Source organism: Gadus morhua, chromosome 14, assembly GCF_902167405.1.
Source record: "Gadus morhua chromosome 14, gadMor3.0, whole genome shotgun sequence".
In the NCBI taxonomy this organism is placed as follows: domain Eukaryota; kingdom Metazoa; phylum Chordata; class Actinopteri; order Gadiformes; family Gadidae; genus Gadus; species Gadus morhua.
The window spans coordinates 8,434,883-8,450,430 of record NC_044061.1 but is presented as its reverse complement, the minus strand read 5'-3'; the positions used below and the strand labels follow the sequence as shown (position 1 = coordinate 8,450,430).

The following is a 15,548-nucleotide window of genomic DNA, read 5'->3' as shown; positions in this document are numbered from 1 at the left end:
ACCAGGCGGCCGGTGCTGCAGCTCAAGAGCAACGTTTTGAGGAAGTTTGAATCAGCCCCACAGGTGAACATTCATCCCTTCCCTGCATTTGTACTTTGCATTTGTGCAAATAGCATTTGTTTGTTTTTCCTGCACATTTCTGTTCATGAAAAATTCTAAATCCCAATCTCCTTGCCTGAAGTATACTTTGCCTTACTTTGGGTGTTCTTATTGGGTAACTGGTAGTAATGTAGTGAGTACTTCTACATTAGGTTTTTAGCTGTGCACTATTTGTGAGCCAAGCTAAATAATGCCTTCTTTCTCTCTTGGGAGCTGCTGGCTCTGAAAGACTCAGCTCTCCTGGCTTCCTGTGGGAGCCTTCCAGAGGATGTTTGTTCCCACTGGAGAGTACGGAGCCGGTCGCCACAAAACCCAAGAAGAAGAAGCGGAGGAGGAAGTGGTTCTCTTACTTCAGAGGACTTTTCGTTTGTTGCAGGGGCCAATCAGAATAAAAACGAAAAATTGTAACAAGTACATTTTGATGGATGTTGATTTGTGTATTTTAAGTATTTTCATTATCGGAGATACCTCATTATTATGCAAATACCTTAATATTATATAATATATGTTTTTTTGTAAGTTTAATTTGTGAGGATTGCTTGCTGATACTGATGTTGTTCCCAGTCATACATAGTAACCTCATTATCACTAGAGTCTGCTCTAAGAAAAAGATTAAACTCTGTCAAGGTCATGGCCGTTGCCCCTATACAATGGAAGCAAGCATCCAGCCTTGGCAGTTCCGTGCCTTGGCTGATTACATGCAACCATTCATCCGTCTTTTGAATGCGATTAGAGCATGGAGCATGTGTTTCTTTTTATCCTGATGCTGTCTGTTCAACGCAGTAATTTAGACGGAAAGCACCTGTTTTTGATGTACTGGGAATATTGTAAAATTAGTCTACGGAATCCGATAGAGTCGGTTCACCTAAAGCTAATATTTAACACAAGTCGTCAGACTGTCAAATAATGTTTTCTATTACTATTGACTATTTATTCATGTTCGGTGGTGAGATTACACTTTATTCATGTTTAGTGATGAAATTATACTTTATTCATGTTTAATGATAACATTATACTTTATTCATGTGGAATGGTATGAGATTATACCTATAAATACTACAAAAAATAAAATAATTTGTTTAAATGGTTCAAAGATAAAGAAATTAAAGCTATATATAGAAAAATTGCAGGTTCTGCAAAAAGGTTATTGTTTGAATAACAAATCGTATATAAAGGTATATATTTCAGGTTCACTTTACACTAGTGACTTTGGAATCATTGGTAGAGACCGAAGCGTTCTTGGCCTCCAAGGCTCTCTTTCTCTCAATCCTGGCTAAGCCAAGAATCCAGAAGAAGATGAAGGCACCTAGAGCAAGGTACACACACACACACACACACAACCACGCACACGGATTAAAAACGAAATACAAAAACACTTCAGAGACAAGATCAATCAAACCAAGGGCATTTTCACTGAAATAAATCATCCAAGTCGGATACCGACCTTGTGTTGAGTTGAGAATGCAGAAGAGATACAGGATGGGGAGGTTGACGTATCCTGAGCCCAGGAAAGCGAGACCCCATGTGACCCCGAGAAGGCAGGTGATACCCGCCACAGTGGTGGCGGTTCGACATCCCAACCCCTTCCTGGCCGGAGTGGTCACCATGCAGCAGACGCGAACTGCCACGATCAGCAGGATGCCAGAGTTGAAGATGAACACCAGGCTGAAGTACACCACATTAGTTGCATAGAGGTAGGTAATGTCAGTGATCCAGCAGCTGTGGAAACAGAACATGAGGAGGTAAAGGGGACCAGTTGGACCAGTCCATGGGGGGAGGGGGGTCACTGCCGTTTTAAATGTGAAGATGAAAGGCTGAACTGTACTTCTTAGGTAAAGTCCTACAGCGTGGGTCATTACGTCACATTATGCAATTCAGAATTTGGCTTTTAGAGTGCAAACCACTTAGCTTGCCCTCTGTTCTATGTGCTCTTCTGTCACCGTGCGTGCACTCACATGCTAGTGGTTTGGTTGCTGTCAAGCATGGTTAATGTTGACAAGCCATACATCTGTTTTACATCCTTCAAACTCCACGTTACACCAACAACGACAGCAGGGATTCCTAGGAGAGACGAACTCAGTTTAGTGACTATTTTCTGTAAGCTCCGTTATCTCTGATCCGTATGCTCATGGTAGGGGCTCCAAAGGCACTCTGGTCAGGGGTGACTTGTGGGAGCCAGAGGGTATGATTACTTCCAGGGAATTTAAGGTTTATGGCCGGGTGGATGAGAGGAGACTCTGTGTGTTGCAGCAGGCTTAATACAAGGGGGAACAGAAACATATCAAGTTATGGTTGAAAATTCCCAATGCGAGAGAGTGCAAGTTGATGTCACGCACACAAAAAAATGCAGAAGAGGAGGAGGTTTATGAATTAAATTTGGTTATGAAAACCATTAAATCAACCAAATAATCAAATGTTAATTTATAGTTAAAGGTGCTGTAGGTATGATTTAATTGCTATCATTTTGGAATTATTGTCAACCCAAATTATATAGAAAGCTCCCGGCTAATTTCTGGCCGATCAGGGCATCGCTTCCCTGATTGTTTCAAGCAATCCACCCTGCCTGTCCATTCGCATCTTGACTGTCTCCTTCACAGGTGTTTGAATGCCAAAATTCTGAAGGCCTTAACGTAGGGCATATTCGCCTCATTATTTATCTTCAAAACCTTACTCACACTCTCTCTTTCCATCTCTCATACCATACCTAAAGAGCACCTTTGCTTTCTGACGTTTGAGGTTATTCCGCAGTTCTATACTCACCCCAGCCAAACAGAGAGAGCTTCAGCTGGTAGTGCTTGTATTCGGTGTTGAACACCTTGATCAGCATCAGGTATAGGTGCAGACCCTCGACCGCCATCCAGCTGAACGAGCCCAGCAGGGAGTAGTGTACGAGGGCCGCAATGAGCTCACACACCCAGCCCGGGTTCCACCTCGCCCCCCACTCGGTCAGCAGGAAGGAGGAGTTGAGCAGGAACAAAGCCCCACTCAGGGACACGTGGATGAAGATAGACGGTTCCTCTCTCGGTTTCCTAGTGGAGATAGGTCTGTGTTTGGTGCTGTCCATTCATGTTGTCTGTGTGTTGTGTGCTGTTTGATGGTTTCAGTGTTTTTTTGGTTGCCAAGGCATAGTCGTGTCACCATTAATCCCCAATGAACAGTCAACCATTCATTGAATGATTAGTTTGTTTGTTTGTTTTTCAATTATAGTCTGGATAAATAAAGAGGGAAAGCCCTGCCTAACAGATTGGCATTCATCCTTCTGTGACATTTTTGTGATCGACAATAGTTTGACACGTGAATAAATAAGAGCCAGGATCATAAGTAGCCTAATATGGATATGATGATGATGGGGAAGGTCATCAGGCATGTTTGGTGTGGTTTAGTCTTGCCTCACCTAGACATGTCTTAAAAGCTCTGAACATTGCGTGAATCTTTTATAATGAAGATATGCAAACTTACCTTGTGACGACATAGATCATGAGGGATAGGGCGGAGAAAAAGGCAGAAAGGCCACAGCCTATGTAACTGATGTAGGACAAAATTTCCCAATGTTCTGGCGGAATAGGTTGGGGAACCTGTTGGTCCGTCAGATAAAAAACAAAAAAAGAATAATCACAAGATTCGTTTTAATGTCGGGTTCACCTCAAAATCTACACAAATCAGAGAGGGTAAACATATGAAAATGGATATTTTTCTCTATTGCAACTTCATGTTGTAATGTTTTCACCAAGAGCACAGAAAAGGCTGTTGTATGGTTGCACTTGCAAGTGACCACAGTATCATTCCGAGAAGTTTTGCAGCCATCTTTTTTCCAATTGAAGCCTGAAGAGATACAACGTAAAACACTCATTAGTCATGTGAAATACACACAGGAAATAAATTCCATTGGATATTGAAGCTGAGAACCCAAAGCATTAAAACAAAATCCTCTTCTCCAAATCCCACAAGCTAGACAGAAACACATACCTATTGCTAGATGGGAAACACATAAGGATAGAAATATATTCACTGGCCTCTATTGTTATTACAGTCAAAGTGGACATAGATACCCACCTTCTTCTTCCATATAATGACATTTTACCTCCTTATCCATCAGCGAAATCTGTTTTGGAAAACGATTTAAACGGTTTTTTCTCTTATATTCACATTCAAATGAAGGAACAATCAACATAGCAGAATAAAGAGTTCCTTATAGCTATGTTAAGCAAGCTCAAACTATTTATTTGAGAGTTTAATCAAATGAAATCATTTCAACTGCGATTAATGTACGTGCAACTTACATTGCTTTGAATATCGAAGGTCATTTCTATTGGGGTTTTGAGGTTTGACAGCGAATGCATTCCTAGGAACTCTATCCTGGTCACGATGGAAACGAACTCCTCTTGATGGAGCTACATGAAAAACACAGCATTTTGACACATCACACATTTTGGTTAATAAAACAATAACTAAAAGCTGGATGACCTTTGAAACCAGAGATGAAACCTACTTCAAACTGTTGTGTCGACTGGTAGTTCACCAAATTGACAACCCTCCTATCTTCCTTGATTTTTCCCAGAGCGTCTTCAGGTAACCACACTGAAGGATCACTATCCGGCTATTGGGTAACATTTGGTTCCAGCATACCGTAGACACACAAAATAATATAAAGGTTCATCAACACATAGGCTTATTCAAAACACACTGCAACGATTGTTGCTCCAAAGCCCCATACAATGAACCCTATAATACAACATTTACATACTACATTTTATTGCACATAAAATGTGTTTATATCACACTATAAATGTTTCCCTCAAATACAGTTATTGGTAACACTTTATAATAAGGGAACAATAATTTGACCATCTAGCATTAGTAAATGCAAAAATATGCATTCATTTACAATCAGAGGTGTCAAGTAACTAAGTACAAATACTTCGTTACCTTACTTAAGTAGAAATTTTGGGTATCTATACTTTACTGGAGTAATTATTTTTCAGCCTACTTTGTACTTCTACTTCTTACATTTTCACGCACTTATCTGTACTTTCTACTCCTTACTTTTTAAAAATGGCCTCGTTACTCCTATTTAATTTCGGCTTGTTTTTATTCCGCCGGCGTTCAAAAAAAAACCTATCCAGATAATTTGCGCCATCGGATAGAGTGAATTTGATTGGTTGGATGAGAATAGAAACATATACCATTTTGACACCCTATTGGTTTATACGCGATACATGGCACCTGCGCATGACCAGAGCCCGTCTACATTCAGTACACATATATGGTTCTTTAATGTATTTGCATTGTACCAATATGCGTTCATTTTCAATGGGTATGAATGTGACTGTTTTTTGGGGGGAAGTGGGGCAGTGTGCTATAGAGGTGTGCTGTGTGTGTCACTAATTCACAGATGGGATAAATGCAGAGACCAAATTCCTTGTATGTGTGAGCATACTTGGCAAAAAAAGCTGATTGTAATTCTATAGGCCCCAGTGGCACGGCCTACGCTTTTGTCCTTAATGGCATTTTTTTCCCCTTGCATTACTTTTACTTTAATACTTTAAGTAGTTTTGAAACCAGTACTTTTATACTTTTACTTAAGTACAAAGCTTGAGTTGATGCTTCAACTTCTACAGAAGTATTTTTAAACGCTAGTATCTATACTTCTACTTGAGTAATGAATGTGAATACTTTTGACACCTCTGTTTACAATTAGCGAAGAATTAACAGTAAACTGTCTGTCGATAATTTGCTAACGGTGCTCATGTTGTGTGTTAAATTATTCATTATTTGATATCGTATATGTTGAAGTCAACCCTCACCCTAAACCTCTGTTAATAACCTGGCCGATACCCCCAGGGGATTTTTGTACTTTTATTGTAAAGTATTACCCAGTAATTTACCACAGTAATAACCATAATATAATCATCATAATCATTCTTGCCTTATTATTTATTGCATTATTATAAACACAGTGTATTAAAAAGTGATCACATTGTTCTGTTTAAACAAAGTATGTCCAAATGAATGTCATATCTATGTACACAATTCTTAATCCGTCGGTACCTGAGAAACCTCAATGAGATTGTCGTTGGGGTTTTCATTGCCGGTGATGGTTTCATTGCGGTTGAGGTTTTTATCACCAATGGGGAAGATGTTGAACGCCATGTACTTCAGGTCCAATTGGTGCATATCTCCCGGAACGTACTTTCCCTGCTCCTTCATCATATTCATGATGAGGTGGATTAATTGTAGCTCTACTCTGTAGCACAGCACAGCAAAGCAAATGAACATACAAATACCAGTGTCTCCAAACCTTGGGGTCGGGTCTTATAGTTTTATCGTTTCTTATATGAAGACAAAAAAGATTCTTATGATCTTGTTTTATTGTGAATGTCCATAACTTACTTTAAGAAAAGTATCTGCAGATATTGGTCTTCTGAAAATAGGTCAGAGCACATAAGTCGTAATAGGTGTATCTCCACCATACGGTCCATCCCATTTCTTGACTGGTTCACGCTCTTCAGGATAAGTTCGGACTGATTCCTAGTGCAAGCGGCTACTCTGCAACTCACATCTGGGAGGGGAAAAAACAGAGAGGAAGGTGGAGAAAATAATATAGATATTCTGTCTATATTATTCTGTGTATGTGATGGTGAAGGGATATACTAAGAAGGAAGGTGAAACAAAGAGCTTGAACAGCTCTCTCCATATACTCACTTGGACCTATGGTGAAATTAGCGGTGATGTTCCAATTAGAACTAACTGGGCTACAAGCATTTGAGTTCTTGTAAAACAGTTGCTCTCCGTTTAACATGTTGGTGCAGTTGATGTAGCAGGGCTCGTCCTTGTACATGCAGTTGAAGATCTTATCATCCCTTTCATCGGTGACGACGAGGTCCAGTAACTTCATCTCCACAACTCCATTGGAAATGTTCACACACACTGAACACAGAGACAGAAACAAAAATGTAAACACTGAAAGGGATAATAATAACAATAATAATGATGATAATAATAATAATCTTTATTGATATAGTGCTTTTCTAAACAGAGTTACAAAGTGCTTTACAGAAAAAAGAAAGAAGGCAATACAACCAAACAAAAATAAATGTCTAAGAACAATTGTATCACAGGTCCGGTAAATGCAGCAAATGGTTGCTGAACCCAATAGAAAAATATGTTGTTTTTAACAATACATTTATATTTCTGTTAAAACTAAACTGCAATATCAGTCTACTACAGAGTTCAAGTTAGTATTTTACGTTTCAACATACCTTCCGTGGACAGGATTCCTGGAAGAAGCAGCAGAACCAAAGACAGAGACATTGTACTTCCTTTAAAATAAATAACTGAAAACATTATATAAATTAGTTATCAGCTTATGCTTTCACTGTTGCTGACAAAATAAATTCAAGGATTTAGAAAACAAAAAAATTGAGGAAAGAAGTGCAAAAGGTATTTGGCCTTGCAAAGTTTACCACCAAACGCATGCAGCCCATCTCCAACAAATATGTATCATACCATATATATTATTATTGTACAGATACAAAGACATAACTTGATTCATATTAAGGCACTGGTACTTACAAATACATTTCCCTTCAGGCTCAGATCCCCTGTGAATTGCGGTTGCTTTTTTATTCTCAAGAGTAGCCTTTAACTAATCCAAGAACTATTTGTGCAACTGTGGTTCCCTGAAAATATATATTTGCATATGCAAACATCAGAATTATCCGATAGCTCGATGGTTCATGGGGCATGAAGGATTAGACATGGTAGAGAGTATACTGTACATCCGATGATGCAATTGCCTTTAATGGTCCCATGGCATGCTACATTATGGATGCTTTAATATAGATATTAGTGGATCCCTAACACAGTATTTGAAGAAGTACCCGAAATTCAGCCGTGGTCGCACATTGAGCTTTCCCCAAACGCGCCATTTCGGTGTCTGTAGCTTTAATGCAAATGAGGAGGAGAGAGGCGGGTCAAGGAGGAGGGGGGGTGTGTCTTTTCTTTTCAATGGGCCTCTCATGGTTGCTATGGTGGTTGCCAGCCCCCTCTACTCTTCATGGCTCCAAAACACGTGGGCTGCAAAGGAGCTGCCGTCAATTGGGTTGTTTTCATGGGCGTCATTTTGGTATGAAATGTGCTGGGGACAGAGACGCATTCGGAAGTGCATTTTTAGAAGTGCTGGGTACAATGAGGATGCACTCTTTTTTCTCTCTTTAGTGCCGGTAATGAAAGGTTCTGAAAGACGGCATAACCATGTAGCTAATTACTAAGGAATAAAATGTATACTAAATTGTTGCACAGCTGAACGCTGTATCACATCAGGAGCTGGCTGTTCTCAATTCACAACACGCATTCCATCAAAACTAGCCTACATCAGGCATTCTGTCCAAAACTCATGAACTCCCCCCCACAATTATTCCAGAATTCAAGCAAAGCAAGAATGACCAAAAGTCACTTTGTGTCAACAAGAGACTGACTCCACCGACTATCAATTGCAAGTTAAAACAGCCGACCACTTGAGTGATAAAACACAAAAGACCTCGCCACAGCACCAGCAAATCATAAGCAATAAACATCTCGTCTTACCTTTATTTATGTGGCAGTGGTCTGCAGATGCATCCCGTGGTGTAGCCTACCACATCCATTTAGTTCAACAGGTTATCGTTCTGATACTGTCCATGGTACTAGCAACCTGCTCTGGTGCTTCTTACCCATGTATTCAGGCTAAAATGACTTGATTGTCTGATGCCTCATCATCCCAGCCAAAGAGTATTGGTATTATTAGTAATGGTCAAGCTGAAGCTTCACTAATTAGACCTATTGATCCTACAGCTAATGTAAACAAATTAATTCTGGCCAAAGGTGTTATCGTGTTTATTTTTGGAGTGGAGGCTATTCCCGACTATTCACTTAATTGAATAATTGTATTCCTAGCCTATTCCTGTTTTTCCTAAATATTATTAAAAAAAGTCTAATTTTGTGGAAGTGTTTATCTCAAGATTTCTACCAACATTGGTGCCAGTATTACATGTAGGCCTAAATTACATGCTTCACGGGAAGAGGAACATTCCTAATAGTGAGATAGGAAAAAACTATAAGATAAGCATGCAAATGGAGCCAGCATTCTGAAACTTCCGCAATAGTACAAAGAAGGCACTATAGACACCCTCAAACACAACTTGCAGCTCGGTTACTATGTGCGCGCGTGGTTAATATCAGGCCCCGTTTACACGAAGGGAAAACACAGATATTTCCACGCGGTTTGGCCTCTCATTTACACGAAAACCCTTTTTTTTATCTCAGAAAACGATCATTTCTAAAAATTCCGGCCAAAGTGGAGATTTCGGAAAACACTGGTTATGTGTTGTCGTGTCAACGGGAGAAACTGGGTTTTAGGTTCTGAAGCGTCACATTATGCGCCAGGAAATGCTTAACGTCATATGAGTGCCCTATGTTTACAGTTTGTTTGTTACAGGAAGACGCTCGTGTTATTCGTTGTTGATTCTGAGGATTCTGATTGGCTTGCATGGCTTTATCTTTCTCCCTACACTGCCGCCCATAAGTTTGACATAGTTATAATGGCGCTCTACGACGTATTTATGCGTTTTGATGTAAACTACAACTTTTTTGAAAACGACGTGTGCAGTGTTATTTTTGAAAACGGAGGGGGGGAAATATTAGTTTCTATAAATACCCTGCTAAGCATAAATGTGGCCTCAGTTAATTCTCAAATTTGGTTGGTTAATTGGTTATTGGTTGCAGCTTACAGCTATAATATTGTAGCCACGGGATTACACCTTTCGTTCGTATGTTTATCAGCATTAGGCCTAATGTCCATTGTGTTACTTTAAAAGTGATTTTATTACGTTCTAGTGTCTTGTAAGTGTTAGCCATGATTGTTCAGTGTTGTTTAATTGGTTAGGGTTAGGGTTAGGTTATTGGGTGTCAAGCAACTATGTTGCGAGACAACCTATTGTTTTTGTACTTATGGTTATATTCTTCATTTATGTTCGCCCAGGTCTGATTGAGAAAGTTCACCGCATAATTTAGAGCCTGCATTCACTTTGGGCCACCCATGCCAATGTTCACACATATGTTTGACCTCCTCAGAGTGTCCCCCCAGTTTCAGATTCAGTCTGACCCCAATGGTTTTTCCCACTTTCTTTACAAGCTCTCTGTTGACTTTATTTTTTTGTTGTTTCATTAAAACATCCACATTTGGCAGCAGTATTAACCGTGCTCCATGGTTAATAATAATTAATGATAGATTGAATTTATATACCGCTTTCTAGACACTCAAAGACGCTTAAAGTGAAGGGGAGGATCTCACTCACCACCACCAGTGTGTAGAACCCACTTGGGGGATGCAAGGAAGCCAATCTAAAAGAAAGTTACACCCCTTCCGGTAGAGCCCATGGGACCTATGAGATCTAAAAATATGAATGGGTTTCAAAGGAGAGAAAGTAATTATTTTCTGGTCCCAGTCTTTATATGCCCTCGATTACACATATGTTGTTTGTGGATTTATCTGATAATTTTTAATACAAAGAAAACTAAACATCTTCGTGAAGAGGTTTGATAATGTTAAGTTTTGTGTGAGGCTGCTTTGTGAACTACAGCTCTTTGCTGTTCTCGATGCAAATGATATACGTCACCACCCGCACTTGGAATTCCGGTACAGACATGGTGATCACTCTGCTCCACTTAACCGCTTTTTTCCAAGGGGAGGGTAAAAGCATCGAAGGTGAAAACCATTATAAGTCGGGGCATGTGGAGAGTTTCAGTTATGCCGATGGGGAGATTGTCGGTCTTGTCCACGCCAGTCGCAGGGAGCCTGACGTCACATACGAAACGTGTTGTCTTTCTCTTTGTGTTTTCTCTACAGCCTTTAACTGAACAATTGCACAATAAACTCTTGATATGAAAAAATATCATTTAAACCCACAATCTCTACAGCCTTTAACTGAACAATTGCACAATAAACTCTTGATATGAAAAAATATTATTTAAATCCACAAACAACATATGTGTAATCCAGGGCATATAAAGACTGGGACCAGAAGATAATTACTTTCTCTCCATTGAAACCCATTCATATTTTTCGAGCCAGGACACCGGGGAAACCCCTACTCTTTTGAGATAAGTGCCATTGAGTGGCGGTTTTAGACACATTTTACTAGGGGGGCCAAGGATCGAGGGGCCAGTGTTTAACCAGAGGGGCACAAAAAAAGGCCAACAATTATATTTAAAGATTATAAACTTTACTTTACTTTAGAATCATCAAACATTTAATTCTATAAGAGTTTATAACTTCACCACTCTGTATAAAAAACTACAGTAGGCTACAGGGTACAACATACAATGTGTCAATGTGAAAAAATACTCCAGGGTACAAGGAAGTGCAAAACAATGTGCCATTTCCTATTTATTTGATCAGTTTCAGTGTGGAGAAACTCTGTTCCTAAGAAGCTGAGCTTACAGGAAGGGTTACAGCAATCTCGCAGTCTAAAAGGGCGCACTCACACTAGGAAAGGAAACTTCCCTGTTCTACTGTTCTTTCCTCATTTAATGATAGCTGCTAAAACGTAAGGGCATGCATTCGATTTCGTTACATAACCATCCCTCCCTACTTAGCACGGGCAGATACGGGCTACTACTCTACTCAAATGTATTTCTTATCCCAATGTAGCAGCTTAAATGTATGAAAATACGTGGTTAACATCACAACATTGTGTAGCCTAGACCTAGCAAGGATACAGATATTTGGATTCTCGCTTCTGCTTCGATGAGTTTGCTTAGATATGATTACGTTTCTAAATATATCGAGACCAGACATTTATAAACTTAATTTCATAATCAGTGTGAAGAACTACAGTAACACGGTTATGTGCAAGAAAAAGTCACTTACGAAATGAAATTGTTTTGCTTAGCTTCGACTCTTGCAACAGGAGAAATCGTGGCTCCTCTCTCGCTAGTCGCTGCATGAGCGCTCATTTACCGAGCAAGCTGCAGCAGCACGTTGTTTGGGTACGCCGCTCTAATATACCAGGTGCGTCGCATTAGTTCCGTAAAATTAGTAAAATCATAATTGTTTTATTTGGTCGGGGGGGGGGGGGGGGGGGGACGACGACGACATGTCTACAGTGGCACTGTCCCCCGTAGGCCCCCGTGAAGAACCGCCATTGGTGCCCTGGCTGGGATATTATATGACCTGAGTCAGGACCTCGGTTTTAAGTCTCTTCCGAAGGACGGCGCATTGCAAAACCTGCCCCAACCCACTCCTACCCATACCAGGACCTTGCCAGTTCCTCCTCGGAGGTCAGTCTCTACCATATTTACATTTACATAGGGCAGACGCTTTTATCCAAATGGGCCGAAAGGTTCCATGAAAGATCTTTAGAGATTTTTTGTTGATTCGCCAGCAGAGGGCGCAAGTTCATCAGTATTCCCATAGAATCATAGATGATCAGAGAGGTCTGAAAGTTGAAGAATGTGCCGCGAGTTTTTATAAAATATTTGTATTATTTACACGTGAATGGAGGCCATCCGCTTTAGGCCGACAATCAGTCCAACCCAGTTTGTACTGGTTGCAACCACTGTCACACATGGCTACGGCCAGTTGGTGTAGGCCTAGGCTAAATTAAGAAACAGAAAAAAGCTATGCATTACATTTAAATAAAACAAGCACACACAGGCCTACACAGGCGTGTAGCCCCATAATTCACTGAAGATCTGATCCAGCGGGGCCCTCATCAGAGATGGCTGGTCCTTCGGTAGGCCGTATGTTGTGGAGTGATTGACAGTTGAGGCTGATGTGGAGACGGTATCTGGGCCGTGGGCAGTTTTGTTTCATCCAGGGCACAAACAAAAGCGTTCAAAGCAGCGCACGCCATGATTTGGAAAGGTTGTTAATTTTATCTGTGGCTTTTTGAATTCTAAGGCATAATATTATGACAAATTAGGGATGGGGGGGGTTAAATGGTTGTAAAAAATAAAGAATTTCGCCAATAAGCAACTTATTTGACAGCGTCAGCAAAGGTGTGTAAAAGCTTCCCCGGACTAGATGTTTTGTAAATTATATCAGGGGGGATTCTGCAGAGAATCAAATGGCTTCTATACCCTAAATCAGATTCGAATTTAGGATTCAAACGTTTTTTCTTCTTTTACTCAGAATTTACCGTTTATCGTTTAGCATCATTTATAAAAAATGTGTCACAATTGTTTTTGGTTAATTGCAGCTATTGCATGCATGTGGCTCGAAAACAGAGACAGCTATTAAAAAGTGAAAAAAGTGCATCTTGTGCACTTTCTATTAGTAACCCCGTCGGAAATGTACGTAATGCACGCGTGATATAGGCGTAATAATAATGTGCACGCGGTTTTGCGAAAAGAGAAAAGCGTTGTGTGAATCGCACTCATTGGGGGCCAGGCTTTCCCCTCCCTCTCCCCTCCCCCTCCCCTCCTCGTCCACCTCCTTCCTTGTGATAGTAGCGCTGCTGCAGAAGTGGAATATTGTCTCCGGTAGTTCAACCAGTTTAGAAACACCGCATTCCTGACACGGAATACACTCTACACTTCCATCGGAAGAGACGTCCCAGAACGCTCCCAAATGGACGAGGCCAAAATAATCTGTAGCCGGTAGAAAGGACTGGATTTAAAGGCAAGAAATCATTGTATTGTTGTTGTTTTTTTTAAAGAAGCACGGTGCGGAACCAAACGCCGAGCAGCCGCTACTCATGTGCTCTGTCAGCTGCAGCCAACTTTGTACTTTTTCACCGCCCTGTAATGTTCTGCAACTTTTTCCACGAGCGCAAGAACACCGCGATAGCCTGTTCTGGACCTGACGCGAAACAACGCTCCTGCGATTGACCACCTTTTTTTGAAGGGTGCATTTATTTTTTTCCAAAACTGGAGCGGAGCTGTGCATGTCCGTCACGTGCTTTTCAATTGCGCACGCCTTTAAACAGTGTGTGTGATATTCAAGGTAGTCAAGGGTGGGACATTCACTTTGTCCGGTGGTCGTCCATTGCCGGCTGGTTGGTTGGTCAGTCGCGGTCCGGCTGCGGGACAATGGGCTCCTCCTCGTGGGACAGCCGGCTGTGGTTGCTCCTGAGACGGACTCTCGTGCTGCTGTGGCTTTGCGCGCTCGGGACGCTCGAGGCAGAGGATGGCTCGTTTAACGGAGAGGTAAACCCCCCGCAAAAAAAAATACAGATTTCACTGTCATCCATGACTGAAGCCCCCATTAACCATCAACCTAACCACCGGATTTGCATCGGAGATAAAAAATATCGCCTATCAGTAACTAAATCAGTCCAAAAAAATAAGTTTATTTTACGATAACATATGTAAAACGATAATAAACAACAACGTTTTTGTCAGAGTTGTATATTTTCTATAATGTATAATTACAAAGGGAATAGAGAGTATGTGGTACAATTTTTGGCTAATGATATAACGACAGGTTACAGGTGCAATCAATTATTCCAGGATCGTTTCCCTCCAAACCCAGGCACAAGATCCCCTCTGGGCCAATCATGTAGGCCGACATGCCAAAACAATTTACCACGAATTAAACATTGCATCAATCAATTTACATCTGACTCTCCGCCAGGTCTGTGATTTCATGATGTAGGTGTGCCATTTGAAGGGAGTATCAGGCCCTTACTCAAACTTACTTATTACATGCTTGCGACACATTTCTCGCTGCTTTTGGAGTTCCACTCCTAGTTTGAAGAGAACATTAGATGAACAATGTAGCTGAGGCTCTTGTGCCCGTTTTTGAGATGTGTTTTGGTGAGTGTGTGTGTGTGTGTGTGTGTGTGTGTGTGTGTGTCTGTGTGTGTGTCTGAGTGAGAGAAATGTGTGTTTATAGACACACACAGATAAAGGCAGACAGACAGGGACACTCACAGGTCATTAGAGGGGAGCTTGTATTATCAACAAAGCCTGACATTATGTGTGTGTGTGTGTGTGTGTGTGTGTGTGTGTGTGTGTGTGTGTGTGTGTGTGTGTGTGTGTGTGTGTGTGTGTGTGTGTGTGTGTGTGTGTGTGTGTGTGTGCGCAGAGGGGGGGGGGGATCTTGTCTGAATCCCTCTTGATGAGCATTAACATAGCTGTGTGTGTGTATGTGTGTGCGCCCATATTGGGTTTCTGTTAAAGTCTGTATTAAAGGTATGTGTGCATCTGTATGTGTATGTTTGTGTGCGGCGGGTTTGTGTTTGCTTGGGTTAAAATGGGTGAGTGGTGAGTTTGTGTGTTTGTGTGTGTGCGTAAGTGCGTGCATGTGTGTCTGTGTGCGTGTGTGTGCGGTTGGTTTGTCTGTGTGTGTCGGGGGATGAATGTGTGTATGTGGTGTCAGGAGAGTTCTACTGGTAATAAAAGCAGTTGTTAAGTTACCTTTATACACAGATTCAGTCGCTGTGAGCCATATTGCTGGCGCAGAAAGA

The 15,548-nt window shown here is 41.0% G+C and overlaps 2 protein-coding genes across 4 annotated transcripts in view; one reads left to right on the top strand and one right to left on the bottom strand.

Moving 5' to 3' along the window:
- Nucleotides 1-819: 819 nt before the first annotated feature.
- On the bottom strand, nt 820-12,184 carry LOC115559290 (adhesion G-protein coupled receptor G2). 3 transcript variants are annotated; one of them, XM_030378097.1, is made up of 14 exons: nt 12,008-12,184; nt 7,359-7,433; nt 6,802-7,026; nt 6,490-6,658; nt 6,148-6,343; nt 4,589-4,696; nt 4,380-4,490; nt 4,153-4,201; nt 3,827-3,921; nt 3,559-3,674; nt 2,860-3,128; nt 2,055-2,160; nt 1,544-1,764; nt 820-1,405 (listed from the first exon to the last, which is right to left on the bottom strand). In XM_030378097.1, exons 1-14 carry the CDS (start codon nt 12,081-12,083, stop codon nt 1,290-1,292), a joined length of 1,932 nt encoding a protein of 643 aa, XP_030233957.1. In that variant the 5' UTR covers nt 12,084-12,184; the 3' UTR covers nt 820-1,289. The 3 variants fall into 3 exon arrangements, with proteins under 3 accessions (XP_030233957.1, XP_030233956.1, XP_030233958.1); XM_030378096.1 differs by having other exon boundaries at nt 827-1,405; nt 1,544-1,818; nt 12,008-12,180; XM_030378098.1 differs by lacking the exon at nt 12,008-12,184 and adding an exon at nt 7,672-7,952 and having other exon boundaries at nt 1,042-1,405; nt 1,544-1,818.
- A 1,985-nt stretch (nt 12,185-14,169) lies between these two features.
- The window catches only part of mmp15b (matrix metallopeptidase 15b), a 26,252-nt gene continuing 24,873 nt past the window's right edge, over nt 14,170-15,548 (top strand). Inside the window, exon 1 of the mRNA XM_030376819.1 lies at nt 14,170-14,286. Within this exon, the coding sequence (XP_030232679.1) occupies nt 14,170-14,286 (117 nt within the window). The remainder of the gene's footprint in view (nt 14,287-15,548) is intronic.